This window comes from Leiobunum rupestre, chromosome 1, assembly GCF_980474605.1.
Source record: "Leiobunum rupestre chromosome 1, qqLeiRupe1.1.hap1, whole genome shotgun sequence".
In the NCBI taxonomy this organism is placed as follows: domain Eukaryota; kingdom Metazoa; phylum Arthropoda; class Arachnida; order Opiliones; family Sclerosomatidae; genus Leiobunum; species Leiobunum rupestre.
Window position 1 is genome coordinate 78,450,074 of NC_143384.1, and position 19,648 is coordinate 78,469,721.

The 19,648-nt window shown below is 35.5% G+C and overlaps 1 protein-coding gene across 1 annotated transcript in view; it reads left to right on the plus strand.

Annotated features, from left to right (window-relative positions):
* Positions 1 to 19,648, plus strand: part of LOC149966731 (ATP-binding cassette sub-family C member 1-like) — a 32,416-nt gene that overhangs the window by 6,148 nt on the left and 6,620 nt on the right. The window contains exon 2 of the mRNA XM_090167596.1: positions 13,577 to 13,753. Coding sequence (XP_090023722.1) covers positions 13,577 to 13,753 — 177 coding nt within the window. The remainder of the gene's footprint in view (positions 1 to 13,576; positions 13,754 to 19,648) is intronic.

Below are 19,648 nucleotides of genomic sequence, written 5' to 3' on the forward strand. Positions count from 1 at the left end.
GTTTGTTTTACCATGTCAGAAATTCAATATCGATTACGGTTGATATAGGTTAAACACACAATAAATACTTTTAGTCTGTTATGTATACCGATTTTTGAAAACATTCGTAAAATCGACTATATTTTTTGGTGATAGAGTTTAATCAGACTCTCCTACAGCAATTAAAATGGTCAACATGCATTTTACGTGGAAGTATTGTAAAGTATATTGGAAAATGTTTTCAAGTAATTAAAAAAATCATATAATAATTTAATTTAACTTAATAAAAGATTAAAATCAACCATATAATAATACCACCAACCACTAATTTTATTTAAAGGAAAAATTTTACAATATGGAATTCCTCTTACATTTTTCTCATTAGCACCAAATAATTTCATAATTAGGTAATAATAAATAATTATATAAAAAATGAAAGCATTTCGAGTGTATTTATAGTTCACCAATGTCTCGGCTACTTAGTCAGGAACGTCTGGAGAAACAGGAAGAGCATGAAAAAACAATGCTCTGGACGGATCCATCTTGGAGAACACATTTTTATTATTTCTTCCTTCTTTTTGAGCGATATTCCCCTAAATGTTTGCTTTTGCGTAGGGAAGATATTTTCTTGGAATCCGTTTTTTCAAAACGCCCCTTCGTTCGTTCGTCTCTTACGTATAAATACGTTTCTTTTTCCTCGTTCAAATCCGGCTTCGACTAATTCAGTTAATTTAATTCAATATTTTTGTTCCAAAACTTTAATGTTTTTTCAGCTTTTTGTTATGATATCTATCAGTTGATCATGATCTTCTATTTTCTTTTTTTCCTCGTGGCGCTCTCGATATTTCTGTGTGCGCTGTCGCTGGACATGTGCGCGTGGCCTTTCATCAAAAACTTCTTTTACTTGGGGTAAGCGTTTATGGAACGCCAAAAGTGTCACAAGCAACACTTTTGGACATGTCAAAAGTTTTTGACTAGTGCTTTTCCATCACCATTCATTGGCTTTTAATTTACCGAATCCCATCGAAGTTACAACGTTTCCACCAATAAAACAGTGACAATTTAAGCTCATTATTAATTCAACCATTAGAAATTGACTGCTTTATTTGGGCGTACCTGGGGAGGAGTCACGTTCTTACTTGACTCGACACAATTTATACATGTCAAAATCAATTTTAGACTTGTCAAAACTTCATTTCGACTAGTGCTTTTCGTTTTGACTAGACAAATTCTTCACGCATCGTGATTGGACTAGAGGTTTTTAACGGTAACTGGACAGAAATATTATTAACATAATTATTGAAAAACGCCATTCTATTGGTTTATCAAAATTTATACAAAGCCTTTATTGGCCTATACGTGTCACGTGAAATAATTTAGTTACCTCCTTAAAAAATTTCATGCCTTTATCCCCTCCTCCGACAAATTGAACATGTCAAAAACTTTCTGACTAGTTAAAAACTGTAGTCGAGTACGCCAAAAGTGTCTCAATTCCCGTATAGAAATCTAACGCGAGCCGAAAGTGTCACAATACAACAGTTTTCGACTAGTCGAAATTTTTATACACGTCCAAAATACGAGTCACGTCAAGAATTCGGCACTAGTTCGGAAATGTGTCGCTTAAAAACGATTTTGACTAGTCTCGAAATGTCGCGACTAAATCTGCGATGCCTTTCAACCAATCACGATATTGGAAATTCAAACTACCCAATCGCGAGTGATGTAAGTTTTTCGCTAGTGATGTAAATTTCTGTCGCTTAGCTCGCCAAAAGTGTCTCAATACAACAGTTTTCGACTAGCCGAAACTTTTATACACGTCCAAAATACGAGTCACGTCAAGAATTCGGCACTAGTTCGGAAATGTGTCGCTTAAAAACGTTTTTGACTAGTCTCGAAATGTCGCGATTATATCTGCGACGACTCTCAACCAATCACCATGGTGAAAATTCAAACTACCCAATCGCGAGTGAAGTAAATTTTTCGCGAGTGATGTAAATTTCTGTCGCTTAACTCGCCAAAAGTGTCTCAATACAACGGAACAAGACATGTCAAAATCGTTTTCACTAGGCTCGATCTCAACGATTAAATCTGCGATGGATGTATTGTTTCTTTATTATTTCCGTTTATTATCCGATAAATCTGCGACTACGTCTTCTGCTGCTACGTCAGTATATCGTTTTTGGTAACAGAAGAATCCTTAAATTTAAAGAAAGAATAACATAAATAATAGTGATAGGATTGGCAACTTCATAAACAAGAAGGATTTAAGACGTAGGCTTCGAATGATATTGCAAAGTAAACTTGGCAGAACGAGAAGGCTAAGTCAGAATTGAGATTCATTATTTTTTTTATTAGACGGTTTCGAAACTGGAAATAGCATAGAAATCTCATAGGTAACTAGAATGCTACTGCCTACGGCCGAGCTTGTCGCCAGTTCGTTTTGAACCTTCAGCCGTAGAGTGGTTCCGCCAAGGAGGATAATAATCCTCTTTGGTTCCGCTACTATCGCGGGAGCTAGGTGACGTCATTAAATTCCTCGCAGAACCACTCTTTGAGCTCTGATTGGCTGAGATCTGGCGATCGTCTGCCACGGCGTTTGGTGCATTTGCCAGTTACACGGCAGCATTCTAGTTACCTATGAGACTTCTATGAGGAATAGAAAGGGTGCGTCAAATCTCAATGTGTTGTTTTTAATGACTAACGATATTTTAGCAAAGGATCCTTTCAACTTATTAGATTTTAGAAAGCAAGCTTTATAAACAACATTTTTAAATTATTTCAACTGTGTTTTTAAGACTGGCAAAATAAATGCTGCTTTCCAATTTCCGTTGTGTACTCAGGCAATATAAGCAAAGAGTGCGTGAACTAGAGATCACAGTTGGGATCGGCCAATGAATTCATCCCCACAGAGGATGGCACTCCGAGGAGCTCAGGATACGGGTCTGTACTTTGGTAATACGATTTCTTAAGTCGTAATCTTTGAATATCGAGATAGTCAAACTAATTTTAACTTGCATGGAGTACTGAGGAGAATAGTGTCTTCGTTACGGAAGTATTAGATTGTTAGGTAAAGTTCTACGAGCTGCCGAAAAATAACACGCCACGAAAAGTCAGAATTGCTAGCAGACGAATTTTATTCAATTATCTTGTCAATGGTTTTAAATTACCTTGAACACTTCTGAAAACTCTGCCCACGCAAGTGGCATGTAGTGTTGGATATACGGATATTTGTTTAGTAGTCCGCCTTACTGGTGAGCCTACTTTCTTAATTTATTTTAGTAGTCACTGAATAGTGGGGTAAAATGGGGTAGCCAACATTTTGGTTTACCCGTCAGAATTAAAATAGGAGTTCATTATCAGTTGAGTTACATGATGTAATTTTTTTAAATAAAATGTGATTGATGGATGATGGATTTATGATACACCATATTTGCCATTAGTTATGAATATTAAGATAAATTTTTCAATAGTCAAATTGACTAGTAAGCCCCCCAGATTTCGATTAATGTTAGTAGTCAGAGCATTTATTTTAGTGCCTTATGTCTAACCCTGGTGGCATAATGGTAACGAAATTAGTCTTCCCGAGCAAAAAGAACAAGAGAAACGAACTAGCAGATAATAAAGCACATTCGTCTGAGCAGTGTTCTGCTTGCTCTAAGGTTGAATACAGTGTAATTACTAACAACGTTTTATTAGTTGTAAGCCTAAGCAGGGATAAATATTATGATATTTTGTGTTAATTTAAGTAATTTATGTTTGAAAAATAATAACGAAATTTTGAAATTTCCCCACTTTAGAAAAGGTAATTTAAAACCATTGACAAAACGTAAACAAGGGTTTAGTTTCGTCCAATAACACATAACAAGTTTTCCGACGCGTCTCGTTCCCAATTGTACTCTGCGTGGCCAAACATAGAGGAGTTTCATCGCAGATTTATCCGCTCGTGTTGAAATAAACTATAAATACTAGCAAACAACTTCCCCAAAATATGCTCATTTTAGCAACAATACATAATTATTTCCAACTATGCTCCCGCCACTATAAATACTGGAAGGTAATTTGCATTATCAGTAAGTTTTTTTCGCCTGACATTCCTCCTTAGAGAGCATGTTGTAGAATGGCGATAAATATAAGATTTTCAAAACCAAAGCGACACCACTACCATTTTCTTACAATTAGTCCCATCAAATGGGGATTTTTTAACAATAGGTACTTTTGTTTTTATTGTGTGTTTTTTTTTTGTTTTTTTGGTTTTTTATTTGTCAAGGATTACAGTAATGCAAAAAGTTTTAACCGCAAGTTATTATTTAAAAATATATGATCAATGTAAAATTGCTACTTGCTAGCAATTTTTACAACGAAAAATACGACATATTTCGAGATTTCTGTATGTGTTGGATAAGGTAGGACTGATGACGAGGACGATTCTTTAAATTACTAGATTTTAATACTTTTTGGATAAAGTAGGACTGATGACGAAAAAGAAAAAGTCTGAAATGCAAAACAGTACTAACTTTTAAGGGTTGGGAATTTTTCCCGCATTTCAACGCATTTTAGCCGTTTTTTAACCATACTATGTCATATCATATGTCGTCTGTGTGATGTTGACTTATACAACGTCGAATGTATTCTAAGTATTGGCGCCTGACGGCGCCGCGCCCTCACTTCGCTCGAGCGCTGGGGGCGCGCGGCGCCTCCCCAACCCCATACTAAAAAAAGCTATGGGCCATCTATAACGCAACCTAGAGGACAGCACCAAGCCTGACGCATCAAGTATCGTCAACCCGATATTAATCCAACCTAATAATATAAATAACCTAACCTATTATACCCGCCAAAACCCCTAAGATGCATTGAAATACGGCGAAAATACCTGAAATAAAAAAGTAAGTTAGTATGTTTTGCATTTCCACATTTTCTTTTTCGTCATCAGCGCCACGTTATCCACAACGCATTAAAATCTAGGAATTTAAAGAATCGTCCTAGGGAAAATCCACTGCAAAAGGGCATATCTTTGTTAATATTCATTTTCGCCAAAAAAATGAAAATTAAAGTAATCCCCATCTTGCCCTCTATCCAAAAAAAATATTTAAAAAAATCGGGTGGGGGCAGCTATTCTACACTTAACCCAAAATTGCTGGCAAATAACAATTTTATATTTATCATATCTTTCTAAATAATAAATTGCGGTTAAAACTTTTCGCATTACTGTAATCCTTGACAACTAATAAATAAAAAACAATAACAAAACCAAAAAAGCCGTAAACACGTTTTCGGTTTGCACACGTTTTAAAAATTTAGTAATATCTTGTCGTTAAATCTAATTCGTCATCAGTCCTACCTCATCCAACACGTACAAAAATCTCGAAATATGTCGTATTTTCCTAGGTAAAAATTGCTGGCAAGTAACAATTTTAAATTTATCATAACTTTCTAAATAATAAATTGCGGTTAAAACTTTTTGCATTATTGTAATCCTTGACAAATAATACATCTAAAAAAATAAACAAAACCCAAAAAAAAACAAAAGTACCTATTGTTAAAAATAGCCATCAAATGTGTTCATCGTAATTTAATAAAAATAATTTTAAGAAATTTCCATGTACAATTCGTCTGCTAGCAATTCTGACATTTCGCGGCGTGTTATTCTTCGGCAGCGCGTATAACTTTACCTAGTAATCTAATACTTCCGTACCAAAGACACTTTTCTCCTCGGTTCTCCATGTAAGGTATAAATGGTATGAGCTCTTCAGAGTGCCATCCTCTGGGGCGACCAATTCATTGGCCGATCCCTACTGTGATCTCTAGTTCAGGCACTTTCTATGCTCTTTGCTTATAATGCCTGAGTACAAAACATCGCTAGAAGATTTCTACTCATTTGGTTTTACACAAATCACCTCCGGTCTTCAAAATATCTAACAGAAATTGGAATGCAGCATTTATTTTGCCAGTCTTAAAAACAAAGTTGAAATAATTTAAACATGTTCAGGGTTGCCACAAAATTTTGATATTCAAATTCCCTGACTATTCCCTGTTTTCCCTGACCATTTTAAGAGATTTTCCCTGACTTTTTAAGGTCAAATTTTTATTTTATATTTGACTTTTATCAGAAGTTAATAAATTTTAATGAACTTATATTTCAGTAAAAAGGTTATTGCAATGTTGAAAAAATTAGCCAAACTTTCAAGGTAATAAATGATAAGCATAGAATTTGTCATAGATCTGGTCTAAAAAATAACCTTAAATAATGCCAAGATAAAATGTAATTACCTGACTTTTCCATGACTTTTTACAAATTCTAAAAATTCCCTGACATTTCCCTGACTTTTTAGGTCCATTCTTAAATTCCCTGACTTTTCCCTGATTTCCCTATTTTCCCTGACGTGTGGCAACCCTGATGTTGTTTAAAAAGCTCGCTTCCTAAAATCTAACACGTTGAAAGGATCCTTTCCTAAAATATCGCATTGAGATTTGACGCACCATTTCTATTTTCAGTTTCGAAACCGTCTCATAAAAAATTAATGAATCTTAATTCCGACGCAGCCTTCTCGTACTGGATACTGCCAAGTTTATTTTGCAATATTATTCAAAGCTACGTCATAAATCCTTTTTGTCTATGAAGTTGCCAATCCTGTCACTATTATTTATGTTATTCTGTCTATAAATTAAAGGAATCGTCTGCTACCAAAAACGATATACTGACGTAGCAGCAGAAGACGTAGTCGTCGGTTTATCGGAGAATAAACGGAAATAATAAAGAAATAATACATCCATCGCAGATTTAATCGTTGAGATCGAGCCTAGTGAAAACGTTTTTGACATGTCTCGTTCCGTTGTATTGAGACACTTTTGGCGAGCTAAGCGACAGAAATTTACATCACTAGCGAAAAACTTACATCACTCGCGATTGGGTAGTTTGAATTTCCAATATCGTGATTGGTTGAAAGGCGTCGCAGATTTAGGCGCGACATTTCGAGACTAGTCAAAAACGTTTTTAAGCGACACATTTCCGAACTAGTGCCGAATTCTTGACGTGACTCGTATTTTGGACGTGTATAAAAGTTTCGACTAGTCGAAAACTGTTGTATTGAGACACTTTTGGCGAGCTAAGCGACAGAAATTTACATCACTAGCGAAAAACTTACATCACTCGTGATTGGGTAGTTTGAATTTCCAATATCGTGATTGGTTGAAAGGCGTCGCAGATTTAGTCGCGACATTTCGATACTAGTCAAAAACGTTTTAAAGCGACACATTTCCGAACTAGTGCCGAATTCTTGACGTGACTCGTATTTTGGACGTGTATAAAAGTTTCGACTAATCGAAAACTGTTGTATTGTGACACTTTCGGCACGCGTTAGATTTCTATACGGGAATTGAGACACTTTTGGCGTACTCGACTACAGTTTTTAACTAGTCAGAAAGTTTTTGACATGTTCAATTTGTCGGAGGAGGGGATAAAGGCATGAAATTTTTTAAGGAGGTAACTAAATTATTTCACGTGACACGTATAGGCCAATAAAGGCTTTGTATAAATTTTGATAAACCAATAGAATGGCGTTTTTCAATAATTATGTTAATAATATTTCTGTCCAGTTACCGTTAAAAACCTCTAGTCCAATCACGATGCGTGAAGAATTTGTCTAGTCAAAACGAAAAGCACTAGTCGAAATGAAGTTTTGACAAGTCTAAAATTGATTTTGACATGTATAAATTGTGTCGAGTCAAGTAAAAACGTGACTCCTCCCCAGGTACGCCCAAATGAAGCAGTCAATTTCTAATGGTTGAATTAATAATGACCTTAAATTGTCACTGTGTTATTGGTGGAAACGTTGTAACTTCGATGGGATTCGGTAAATTAAAAGCCAATGAATGGTGATGGAAAAGCACTAGTCAAAAACTTTTGACATGTCCAAAAGTGTTGCTTGTGACACTTTTGGCGTTCCATAAGCGTTGGCAATTGATCATCTGCACTAGAGATGTAAAAAACACCCAGTTTTTGTTCTGTGCTGAACAGTTGTCCGCGTAAAAGAAAAAAATATCTTTTGTTTGTTTCCTTTTGTATTATGTCTCTCTATATGGCTTCATGCCAAAGAACACAATATGTGTTTTGGGAGTGATCAGCTTTCAATGTCTTCAGAGGTGCGAATATTTCGTTAAAACCGACGAGCCTAGGTGTGAAGAAGCCTTCTTTAAAAGTTGTTATAATTGGCAATAAGATAACTTTTTGTAAAACCATTGATATTACGATTTCAACAGATCTAAGTGGCCGTTCAGCATCGTATTCGTTTGCTTCGTTAGCCTCGTTAGTTTTCTTTTTATGGGTTTCATAAGTTTCAATATCGTTTTCCGTGACACTTTCGGAGCTTTTAGCCTTAAAAGACGCGCAATCGGAACATCAAGCATAATTTGAATAGTGAGATCTCTTGACAAATATCGCACATTCGGAGCGTTCAACCTCGTGCAATAAGCTTGTGCAGGGTGAAATAAGATGATATGTTCCTCAATTATAGTCTTTGATTAATTACAGTATCAGGTTTCGCCTTTCCTCGATTTTCGGTTATTTTCTCAACAAAAGCTGACATTTAATTACTTTTGAAAGTTTCTGAAAATAAATTACGTGGCAATAACTCGGATACGGTTCAATTTAGGAAAACGTTTCTTAGGACCTTTTTCACTCCTTGTTACCCAAAGAACACGCCTGTAAATTTTTTCCAGACTTTCCTGAAACACCCTGTTTAGTGCAGGTCTTAGATGCCAATCATATTCAAATTGTTTTAATTTTAATTTCTATTTAAACTTCGGATACATTTATTCTACCTCATAAAAGTATAATTGAATTTTTCCAATGAAATTTGATAATTTTCCACACTTTAATTTTTGAAGTAACGAAACAAAATCAGAATAAAGTTTTAAAATTCAGTAATTCGTAGTAAACATAAGATGACTTTGTGGCTGCCTTCTGATGAATTGTAGTAGCAATTTGGCGGTTTCCAGTGGTTTGCTAGTATCCATAAGTTAACATAATTATAATAACCGTTAATAAACCCAATCTTTACTCTAGAGCTAGCAGTCGAAACTGATGTGTTTCACTTTATATTACGGAATATTGGTTGGAACAGAAAAACAATATTTTCCAAATGTACACCGGTACCTAGTCCCAGATTTAAGAACACAAGGTATACGCTAGTCAAACAGTGAGCAATCAGAAGATTTTAACCGCTAGCAATTACATTTGATGCATGTAGATGGCACAAATTTTGTGAAGCACTGAGGCCTTTAAAATTACCATATTTTTAGAAGCCAACGCCAGAAGCTTAACTAACTGTTTAGCAGAGGTTCGGTCTTCCAAAACACAGGCAGCTATTGAAATCTTAGTGGTGGCTGGTACCTAACACTATCTTAACTGAAACGGACCGTAATTCACGAAGAAATTGATATAAATGAATGCGTGATACACTACTGGACCGGCGCTGGTAGCGGCGTCATTTTTACGTGCTGCGTTAAACCTTACTTGTACCGTGTCTACTAATACGTCTACATCACAACAGAGCTCAATTCTTCTTTCAAACATCTGTTCTCATTCTACATGTAGCCTTGGCAAACAAAATATTGCCGATATAGCCGTTAGTTTTAAAAGACTTTTTCGTTATATATGAAATAGATCTCGGAAGTTTAAATATTTTAGCAAATTGCCGAAATTTAGTGTTTGCCAGTCTTTCTGTCGTCCGTAATTAAGGATGCTACTGTATTTGTGTCACTCAAGGCTTTGGGTATGATTTTGTCATTTATTTCTTTACATTAAATTTCTAAGAAGAGCATCATCAAGGGGTTTAAGGTTAAAAAAAAACAATGAAATTGTCCGAATTGGCAAACAGCTTTGAAAATTGATACGCAACTACCTTGAAATTTACTTTAAGGTACTGGCTACTATTCGTCCTCCTAATATTCAAAATTATTTTTTCAATTCAAGTTGAGATTGCCTAAGTACTTGAATCAGTAGTGATTTTTAAAACGTTTGTATAATGTTCCGTTCCCCGAACACACTTGCGTAAATAACTCGAGCATACGTCTGATCTTATGGTAGAAAGTTACGGTTAGGTCTAATAACTCGATTTTTTTTGCCTCGTTAGATTTATTAAACTAATTTGAATTCCACTCGTATTGTTTTAAGAGCTTTGTGAACAATATTTTTTTTCTTCTTTTTGTCGTTATTATTTATTATCTCGTGTAAATGAATTAAATTATAATATAAACAGTATACATGTAAATGACACGCGTAAAAAATTTTAATAAGTCTAGTAGCCTAATATAATAAATCATAATATTTTCATTATTATTTTACAGCTTAATTTCGACCAAATAAATAAAACACTCAAAATGAAAAAAGCGCGCCCTTCACTGAAATTTATAACCTTCGTTTGAATACACATAACATCGAGGTTTTAGAAGTACGATGAGTCCGAAAGTTAAAATTGGATTTTTTGTTAGATACTCGTCAAAAAGGTTATTAACTATTAAATTTAAAAACACAACGGCATTTCTTAGCTTTTAGTTCCAAATCGCTGTATATAAATCGAGTGGCACTTTTGCTATGACTGATATCAGAAGGAGATAAAGGGGAAGGATGACACCAGGGTTCTCTACTGTAACGGCAGTCCGACCAACCTCTAAAAGGCGCGAAAATATGGCGGGAGTACACACTTTTTCAAACCAATTTACTCCCAAAGATAAACGTAGTCCCGAGAGATCTCCGCGGTACAATTCCGCCTTGTTGTCTGTTTAAGTCGACTCGAGTAACTGGACGATGTAGACTTTGTTTGTTTGGAAAGCTGGAGGTATGTATTTTATCTCAGATTTTAATTAAAACTATTAATAGTTTTGACTATTACCTTTTAAAGTAGTATTTGTTTATAATTAAATTATTAAAACCGGAAACTAAGGACTAGTTTGGGTTAGCATCAAAGTTAGAAAATTAGTTATTAAACAAGGCTTACCGAATCGTTTAGTTCCCTCTTTTTACTATCGCTTTCCTGAACGTATTTACTTAAACATTTAACTTGACTTGGCTTTATATTAACTTGGGTAGATTTAAACCTTTTACCCCGCGAAATTAAATCAACTTGAACAGATTTACTAAGATTCGCCGCCATAGCAATCTATTTTCGCGTCTTTCGCGACGTCAGTGAGTCACGTGAGCTGACGATTCTGACGACATCGTATGTCATCATTACGGCATACGCTTGTTAGCCAATTAGAAAAAATCACGAAATTCGAGGTTGGTCGAACTGTTGTTACACTCGTAAAGCATTATAGCATATGGGCAGTGCCATCCTTCCCCTTTATCTCCTTCTGCTGATATGTAGTAGTAGTAGTAGTCTTATGCCGCGACGGCGCTGCTTTAGAGGAGGGAATATATATTTTTTATAATTGAACACGGCGAGTTTTTTGATCGCCGGCCTCTCCGCGCGCGAGACGGAAAGTTAACGCTGAATGGGAGAGGTGAGATAAATTGATTTGTTTTGGAACTCCTCTTATCTCAATGCGCTTGCGCGAAATCTTTTTAGAGAACAGCGTTGCCAGACGTAAGAAAACTATCGTCCCTGTCGAAAATATTGAACCGATTTTTTTACAGCTATACCACGAGGTATTGAAAAAAAAAACGCATTATTCATAGGAGACGGCGGCTTTCCCGGAAAGGCGCAACTTACTAGACATTGGGTAATACCTCGAGTTTGGGGGTTATCAGTCAGCATAAAACGAGAGGTCTTAGGGCCACACCTCGACTCAGCAGAAATAGACAAAAGGTCTATTCCGAACGAAGTGTTTGGTTTAATACCATTGTTATTAAAAACTTCCGGGAAAGTGTGGATAAAAGCGTTGGTTTACAAAAAGTCTAAACGGAGACCGTGAATTAATTAGTCTCTGTTGTGACAACCACCGGCCGTTACCGTCCGTTAGATCCGCGAGACGATTTAAACCTGATTAGTTAGAGTTTCAGATTCGTCGTTCTTTAGGTTTAAGCCTTCATCGGTTTTAAGAAAGGGAAAATTAACAAATTTCAGATCTAAAATTTTCGGGCGGGAAGAAAATGTTGGCTGAACGCGTAATGGCGGTACAAACCAGGAAGATATTGTTAAAGAGTACAAGGGGATTTTAGCGAAATGACTCGTTTGGTCCCCTAAGATTGCCTCAGGCGAACGGAGGTGAGGTAAAAATAACTAAAAATTGCGTCAGTACAAGTTACGTGTCGAGCCTCGCGATCTGTAGATGCCATATAAAGAGCGAGAGATTGAACTCGAAAAGCGCGAATTTTTAATTTGACTTTAAAAAGTCCTTAACCTCTAGCTAAAATTTGGGGATTTAAGTAGTGCGAAGGGACTCATTGAACTCCGGCCCAAAGAAAATTGATCAGTGACGATTGCCATTCGCGAGCAAAACAAATCGGAGGGTTTAAAACCTTTAGTCGATGCTATAGAATAGAAGATACATGTTTGTTGATTAACATGATTCGGCCCGTAAGAGAACAGAGATGTCTATAAAACACCATTCGCGTCGAGATATTAAAACAAGTACGGACGCTTATATTGATTCTTATAGTTGTACCAAATCTTTTTTCAATCAAATTGTATACTTAAATTTTGTAAAAAATGGCTTCATTAAATTTTAGGTTAACTTTGTTTATACATTTATTTTTAGGAGTCGGTAGCCATCTGGGAAAATTGCGGCGGAAGTCGCACGCGTAATTGTTTTTCTTAATAGAGTACCTTATAAGAATGCATTTGAAGTAAGAATTTTTATTATATCGATTTCAGTTGCAGATGTATAATTATTAACATATTATAATGCACGGCGGCCATCTTGGAAAATGGCGGTGAAGCAAGCGTCCTAGACTTCGGGACTTTTCAAATATTTTTTGTCGAAAACTACCTTTAGGCCAATTTTCAGCTTGTTTCTCAAATTGCCGGGGTTCCCTTTATATTTTTATTTATCGGCCCTGGGCCTTTAAGTCCCCGGAAGATGCTGCCACGTAGAAACGCTTTTAGAAGGATCTTTTAAACTTTTTTTACTTTTTAAACCAAACAGCGCTGATGAAAAAAGTTTTATTACCAGCGAATTTAATGCGACATTCTGTCACATAAATTGTCCTAAATTGTATTTTGTACTTTTGTGGACTATGCTAAAAAGGCTGAAATATGGAAAAGCGAGTATTATCTATGGTTCGCAATTGAACCGCAGCCGTATAGCTATCTCTTTACTACTTTTTACCGTAGATATTATAATATTAATGTTGTATTGCTAAAAAATTATTGTTGTCAGTATGAATAATGCCAGTATAGCGTCGATAATGCTGAATCTTGGGCATGAAAATGAAGTTGAATTTAAGGCGACGATTTATAAAATTAGAAGCTTCTTCAGCGCTTTTCATTACCGTACCAAATCTGCTCAACCTTTAAATAAACATGCTTATGTTATTTTGAATATTTTTCTTTATAGACTATAATTTTCACCAGTTCATTACTAGCGGTAGTAGAAGAAGTAGTAGTACTTAGAAATTTGATTTTCAAAATAATTCAGAACCGACTTCTGTTTACAGGATTCCAATTTGACGTGGAACACGTTTAATCCAGATTTCAGCGAGTGTTTTCAGAATACTATTTTAGTATGGGTTCCGTGCGCTTTTCTGTGGATGTTCCTTTTTATTGATATTCAAAGCTTCAGGCAGTCCGACAGACCTCAGATTCCTTGGACAGCTCGAAATCTCACCAAAAAAGTAAGTAGTACGGGGTAGATAAGCATTTGGAAGGGACAAAAATATGCTGTTTCTGAAAATTTTAGAAATAAAAGGTATTATGGTCCTATATCATCTCCAAAAGTCCCCAAGCCTCCGAAGCCGGCTCCATCTTGGAAAGCGCGCGCCATACCGGAATTAGTCGTAATTTTTGAACCACTTCACCGATTTTGATGAAAATGCGTCTTAGGATCTTATTAATATGATAGAATATTAATATTTCCGACCTAAATTAATCATTTTAATTAAAATTAATTTTATAATAATTTTAGAATTTAAATTATAGATTTTGATCAAAAAAGTATTTATGAAAAAGTTTCTGAAAAAAAATTCATAATAGCCTCGTTGTGCTAAAAATAAAAATGTTTTCGTTTTTATATCGGTCAAATACATTTCAACTTATTAAGCGTTATTTAAGTTAAAATTTTATTTAGTGAAAATATTATATGTTAAAAATTATGAGAAAGAATTATTAGAAAGTTAGTTAGTCATTCATCATCTTCGATGTCTACTTCCGGAGCATTGCGGCACGAGGTTCCACGACAATGCTAACACATGGCTCAACAATGAAGTCCAGAATTTTTACAACTACAACGTTTGTTGCATCCTGCTTTACATTTACAGCTAATTAATTCCAATAGTTCATCCGGTGCGCATTCCCTCAGAGATGGGAATGGACGAAGCCCCGAGTTTAACTTTTGCCAACCCCACTGAGTGGGTGATAAATTATTTCCAAGCCACTGTTGCACCTAAGGAGAACAGTTTTACTAAAAATATATTTTGGTTTGAGTCTTAAAAGTTATCGTTACCTGCAAATATACTCTTAAGGAATGCAGTCGCGCTCCGTCTGACGTTGGTGGTAGACCTGCCAAAGAAAACTTCACGGACATATTTAAAGGCAACCTCGCTTACATATAATTATGAAAACACTGAAGCTCCGTTCAACACGATAACTTTAATTAATGCAAATGTTTCACCCAAAAATACTATTGAACCCAAAAATATTTAACCACTTTATTTTTAAACTACAAAACGTTTCAGACTTGGGGAAAGTTGTTTTTAATGAGGGTTTATACACATTTGAAAAAAAATTGCTTGAGCTTTTCAATAAATGGTATAGGGTGCAGGGTATCAAAATTTCAAATTCAAATTTGAAAAATTCACCTAAATGAAAATTTTCCATCTAATACCATCATCAATGAGTGAACACAGATTAACAATGCCTATTTTCAACTATATTTATAAGCAAATTGAAAACACTGAACCTCTGTTCAACGCGATTACTTTAATTCATGCAAATTTTTCACTCAAAAATAAAACTATTGAATCCAAAATTATTTAACCACCCTTATTATTGCTCTAATTATAGTTAGTCAGTATTGGGTAAGGTTGTTTATAAGTGAAGGTTTAAATACTATTAGGTGTGCTATTTTAAAAAAAAACTTTTCCAGTATTTCCTTAAGCCTAGGCCCTTTGTTTATATGAAAAATACAATGCATATATTTACTCAACTTTAATGACTTCATTATTTACTTAAGTATTACTTAATTATTATTAAATTCTACTTACTTATTTGTTGTGATGATAATTTTATCTGCATGGCAATTTCTGGCAAAGTCCGATGAGTGAACCACGACCTAACCGTTACTCTTTGAAAACCGCGGTCAGCTATCTCAACAAGAGGGCAAGACATATGTATTTTGGTATTAATATGTAACACAGGCGCTCCTTAAACGACCCTTCAACAGATGTCCTATGGACATATAGAGTACGGATTAGACCATTTAGAGTACACGTTGAACATCTGTATTGCATTTGTAAATATGTAAATAGCATCTAAGTCATACATAAGGAACATCTGTAAGAGATATGAAGGCATTTTATGTGTTTAACCGATGTTTTTAGGTGCTCTTATAGATGTCATAAAGATTTGCAGTGTACCAACTTGCTCAACTGAAACCAGAACAACATTAAAGAAAAATAAAAATTCATAATTCTTGAAAGTTAGGCGCTCTCCTCAAAAACCAAATACACGCAAAACATTTCAAGAAAAAAAATTAAATTACGAGCTGGCAAAGAACGCGGCGGTACAGCCCTGTCGTAGCGCTCGCGGCCCTTATCCCTGGCCTTTGGGTTTTTGCACCCCTCTGAAAATATACATGTAATTTTTAAATTTTTAATTTCTTTTAATAAAATGTGTGTGCCTCTTCAAAACAATTAATAGTCTGTCTAGGTCGATCAGTATAGATTTCATCATCAGACTAAATGGAGGTAAATAAGAAAATACACTAAGTGATCTTTATGTAAACTCAAATGATTAGGAAATGTGCCATATAATGTATTCACGAGTGCTCCAAAAGGGATTATGTAGCGTACCAAATTATACAAACAAGTATTCCAAAAGTGTGACATGTTCTCCATGTGGACCTTGAGCACTTACGGATCACAATGAACTCTTATAGTGCACATAAGGTACATCAACTGAATTTAAGAGAACGCATGCAGATCACAATAGTTCACCTCTATAGCACAAAAGGAGCACTTTCTGTGCTTCAAATGTGTACAATAGTGATCTAGTGGTGGACTTTTTATTTGCAGTGTTGTTTTCGAATAATTTCGTCGTTTTTCAATAATTTTAGGGCAGTTTTCTTTCCGTTTTTTTAAAAAGCTGACGTTGTATCACTTCCTGATATTGCGTGAAGTACCATCAATGTATTAGCCAAAGGTCCTTGGTTTTCTTTCATTGTTTTTACGGCGAATATGTTATCCATTTTTCCTGGCAATCCTGGTATTAGCATGTCAATAGAAGATTCGCACAGTGCAACCAGGATTACTAAGACATTAGTGTCAGTTTCCACTACGACCATATTCTCATCGCTGTTACTTGTACTGAGATCAAATGCGGTTGCGACAGCTTCAGCTTCAGCCTGAAGAACTTGAATTCCGTTACACTCTAAGCATTCTGATAAAAGTTCGCTAAATAAGGTTTTATTTTTGCTATTTGCTAAGAAATCTTGCTGACCAACGGTTGCGAATCCATTTTCCGGGACTATGATATCAACGGAAGATTTTTAATAGTTCTGCGGTTTTGTTCAACGACTTTAGTGCTTAAAGATGAACCATACCCATCGAATTTTATGGCCGAAATGATTTATAACATAAGACAAGTATGATTTACATTTAGCTCCATTTGTAGCTGGTCGTTGCCATATCACTTTATGAAGTAAATAACAGCCGTCAACGACATATCTTGAGTTTGGTGGTAAACAGTCTCTTGGTAGTGCGAACGGCTCCAACATTTCAATGAGAATAGATTTTTTAATTTTGCGCATCGATATATTGTCGAACAAAAAGGAGAGAGTCATAGGCCATATACTTTTTAAGGCCACTGGGCTTGCTATTGATTACACATGCTATTCTGTTGAAGAACTGTTCGGGATTAACAATTTTAACTGAGTTTTTCCGGAGTGCCATTGTTTTAACCCTGTCTCTTCTCTTCAACTTAAGATCAAGAAAGGTTTGTCCTATCGTCTTTGAAATTGCACGAGTTCCAATTTCCTTCACTAAAAAGCAGTTTACTGTATCGTCAGCTACTAAACCAGTTGCCAAGGACATTAAATTGGCTTCTTCAATGCTAAACGGTGAATGGTCTAATAGCTAATTCTTGAAAATATCGAAATTCCGGTTATCATTTGTCGTTCTTGAAAAACGTAATTTAATATTCTGTTCTGAGGTATTGAAATTCATTTGAGTGAACCGCTCCAACGCGTCACAAACCTTTGCGCAAGATGGTAAAGTCAACCCCCAGCTGGCCAGTGTGCTTTCCGATATACCACGGCCCCGTGTTAAGCCTCCTGAAGTTTTCATTTATCGCATTAGCACTTGTTCGATGGTCTTATCAGACCAGAATCTGTCCAATCTTCTGATTGTAAAATATCCGTTTTGGGTGAGTGATTCTAAGTCCTTCGGTGGAATTTTATCTTGAATTTCCATCATGTCCTGAAGGTATAAATAGGCACTTTTAGCGTAGTTAATATGGCCCGCGGAGTGAAAAAAGGCTAACGTTTTTTTAATGGCGTGTAGTTTTTCCTGCTCGAATGTAAAGTAGAACGATTGATACACTTTTAAAGTATTGAATCCGAATTTTTGCATTTATGTTTTTAATTTTCAATTATTCGAATTTATTGTTCCTGGCATCGATTACGTCATTGACGCAATCTTTCCTCATTGCGTCCTCGATTGATATTTCTCCATACAATATAATACTATAAACCTTGTTAAATTCTGTGGAAATAGTATTTTTGTCTTCAAGGATTTCGTTGAGTAAAAGGTCTGCCAAAGATTGTTGAGTCAGAAAATGAGCTCTTAGAGCCCTCGAGTAAGCTTTCCCGGGCATCATATGAATAACGGTCGCTTTCGCGTAAACTGTTTCCCAGAGTTCTTCCAGGCATAATGAACCCTATTGATCCTAAAAAGGACATACGCAAATGGAAACCTCCTAAACTAACTGATAAGTTAAGTTAGAAGAAACCACCTATGGACTGTGAGAAGGATGATAAAATACGCGAAATAGTAGATAAGTCCATAATTAAAAGGGATAATATAGCTAAATCCTAAACAAATTTGAAGAAATTTAAAAACTTACTAATAACTCGTACCGATAGTTTTAGTTTATTACTCGAAGATCTATTTCATCCGAGTTTCGCGTTGCTCGAAGACCTATCGGTACGAGTTATTAGTAAGTTTTTAAATTTCTTCAAATTTGTTTAGGATTTAGCTATATTATCCCTTTTAATTATGGACTTATCTACTATTTCGCGTATTTTATCATCCTAAACTAACTACTACGTTCGCTAATTCACTACCTGAAGATGCAACCATTTCCCGTGCCTTCCAGTAAAGTGGCTGATCGAAAGTAACCACACACGTCTTTTGATTTTGTTCATCGCATTCGAATTTCGCGTATTTAATAGCAGTATTGATTGCACTAGGATTACTCGGGTCCAGATTAATAAATGGCACAACGCACACGTCACTTTTTTAGAAATCTTGAGATTTGTGGACTACTTGCATGTATCCATTCCAGCTAGGACTCTGGGCTTTTTTCAAACAGTACGTGAAAATTAAAAAATTGGTGAGTTTACCAAAAAATTAAGGGTTATCAGGTTTCAATGTATTTTATATCTTTGATTTTGATATATATGAGTCCAGAAATTATTGGTTTTTTATAAGCTTCAATTGGAACTACCCATCGAGATAATACCTCTTAGTTTGACGATTGCATTCTTCGAGGTATTCCTAAGCCATCGCATTTGGCTTCGGTAGCCGGAGTTACGCACTGGATTCCTCCCATGCTGTGAAAAGTACCATGTCCAGTTAATGTTTGAATATTGAAATCGGCGTTGTCAAATGAAAATTGGATACAGGAATTTCGATCCACTGACGTTGATTGTCCTAGAATAGCAGATTCCTCTAAACGGATGACTTCTTTCTACCTGAAAGAAAATCCCAAACTGTGCAAAAGCTCAATCAATGATCTAGTTTCATATTTTCGGTGTATGTACACACCAACAGCTGTTAAGTGTTTAGGTAAAAATGACCTAGGCCTACACATCTAAATAATCGCTTCTATTATGGCGTAACGTCGTTTTCTGGAACATTCAGTGTCGTTCCTCATTCTGGTAAGCCATTCAATAAATACTTCTAAAATATCGGGAATATGAATATTAATATCGTCGATATAAATCTCTGAATCGTAATTTGAATATAAGTTTTTATCATATACTTCGGATCTAATTCCTTCCCTTATGTTATCGGTAGCTGCCTTAACGACTCTCATTTGTTCTTCTTTTAAGCTTTTCATTTTGTTGTTGTACC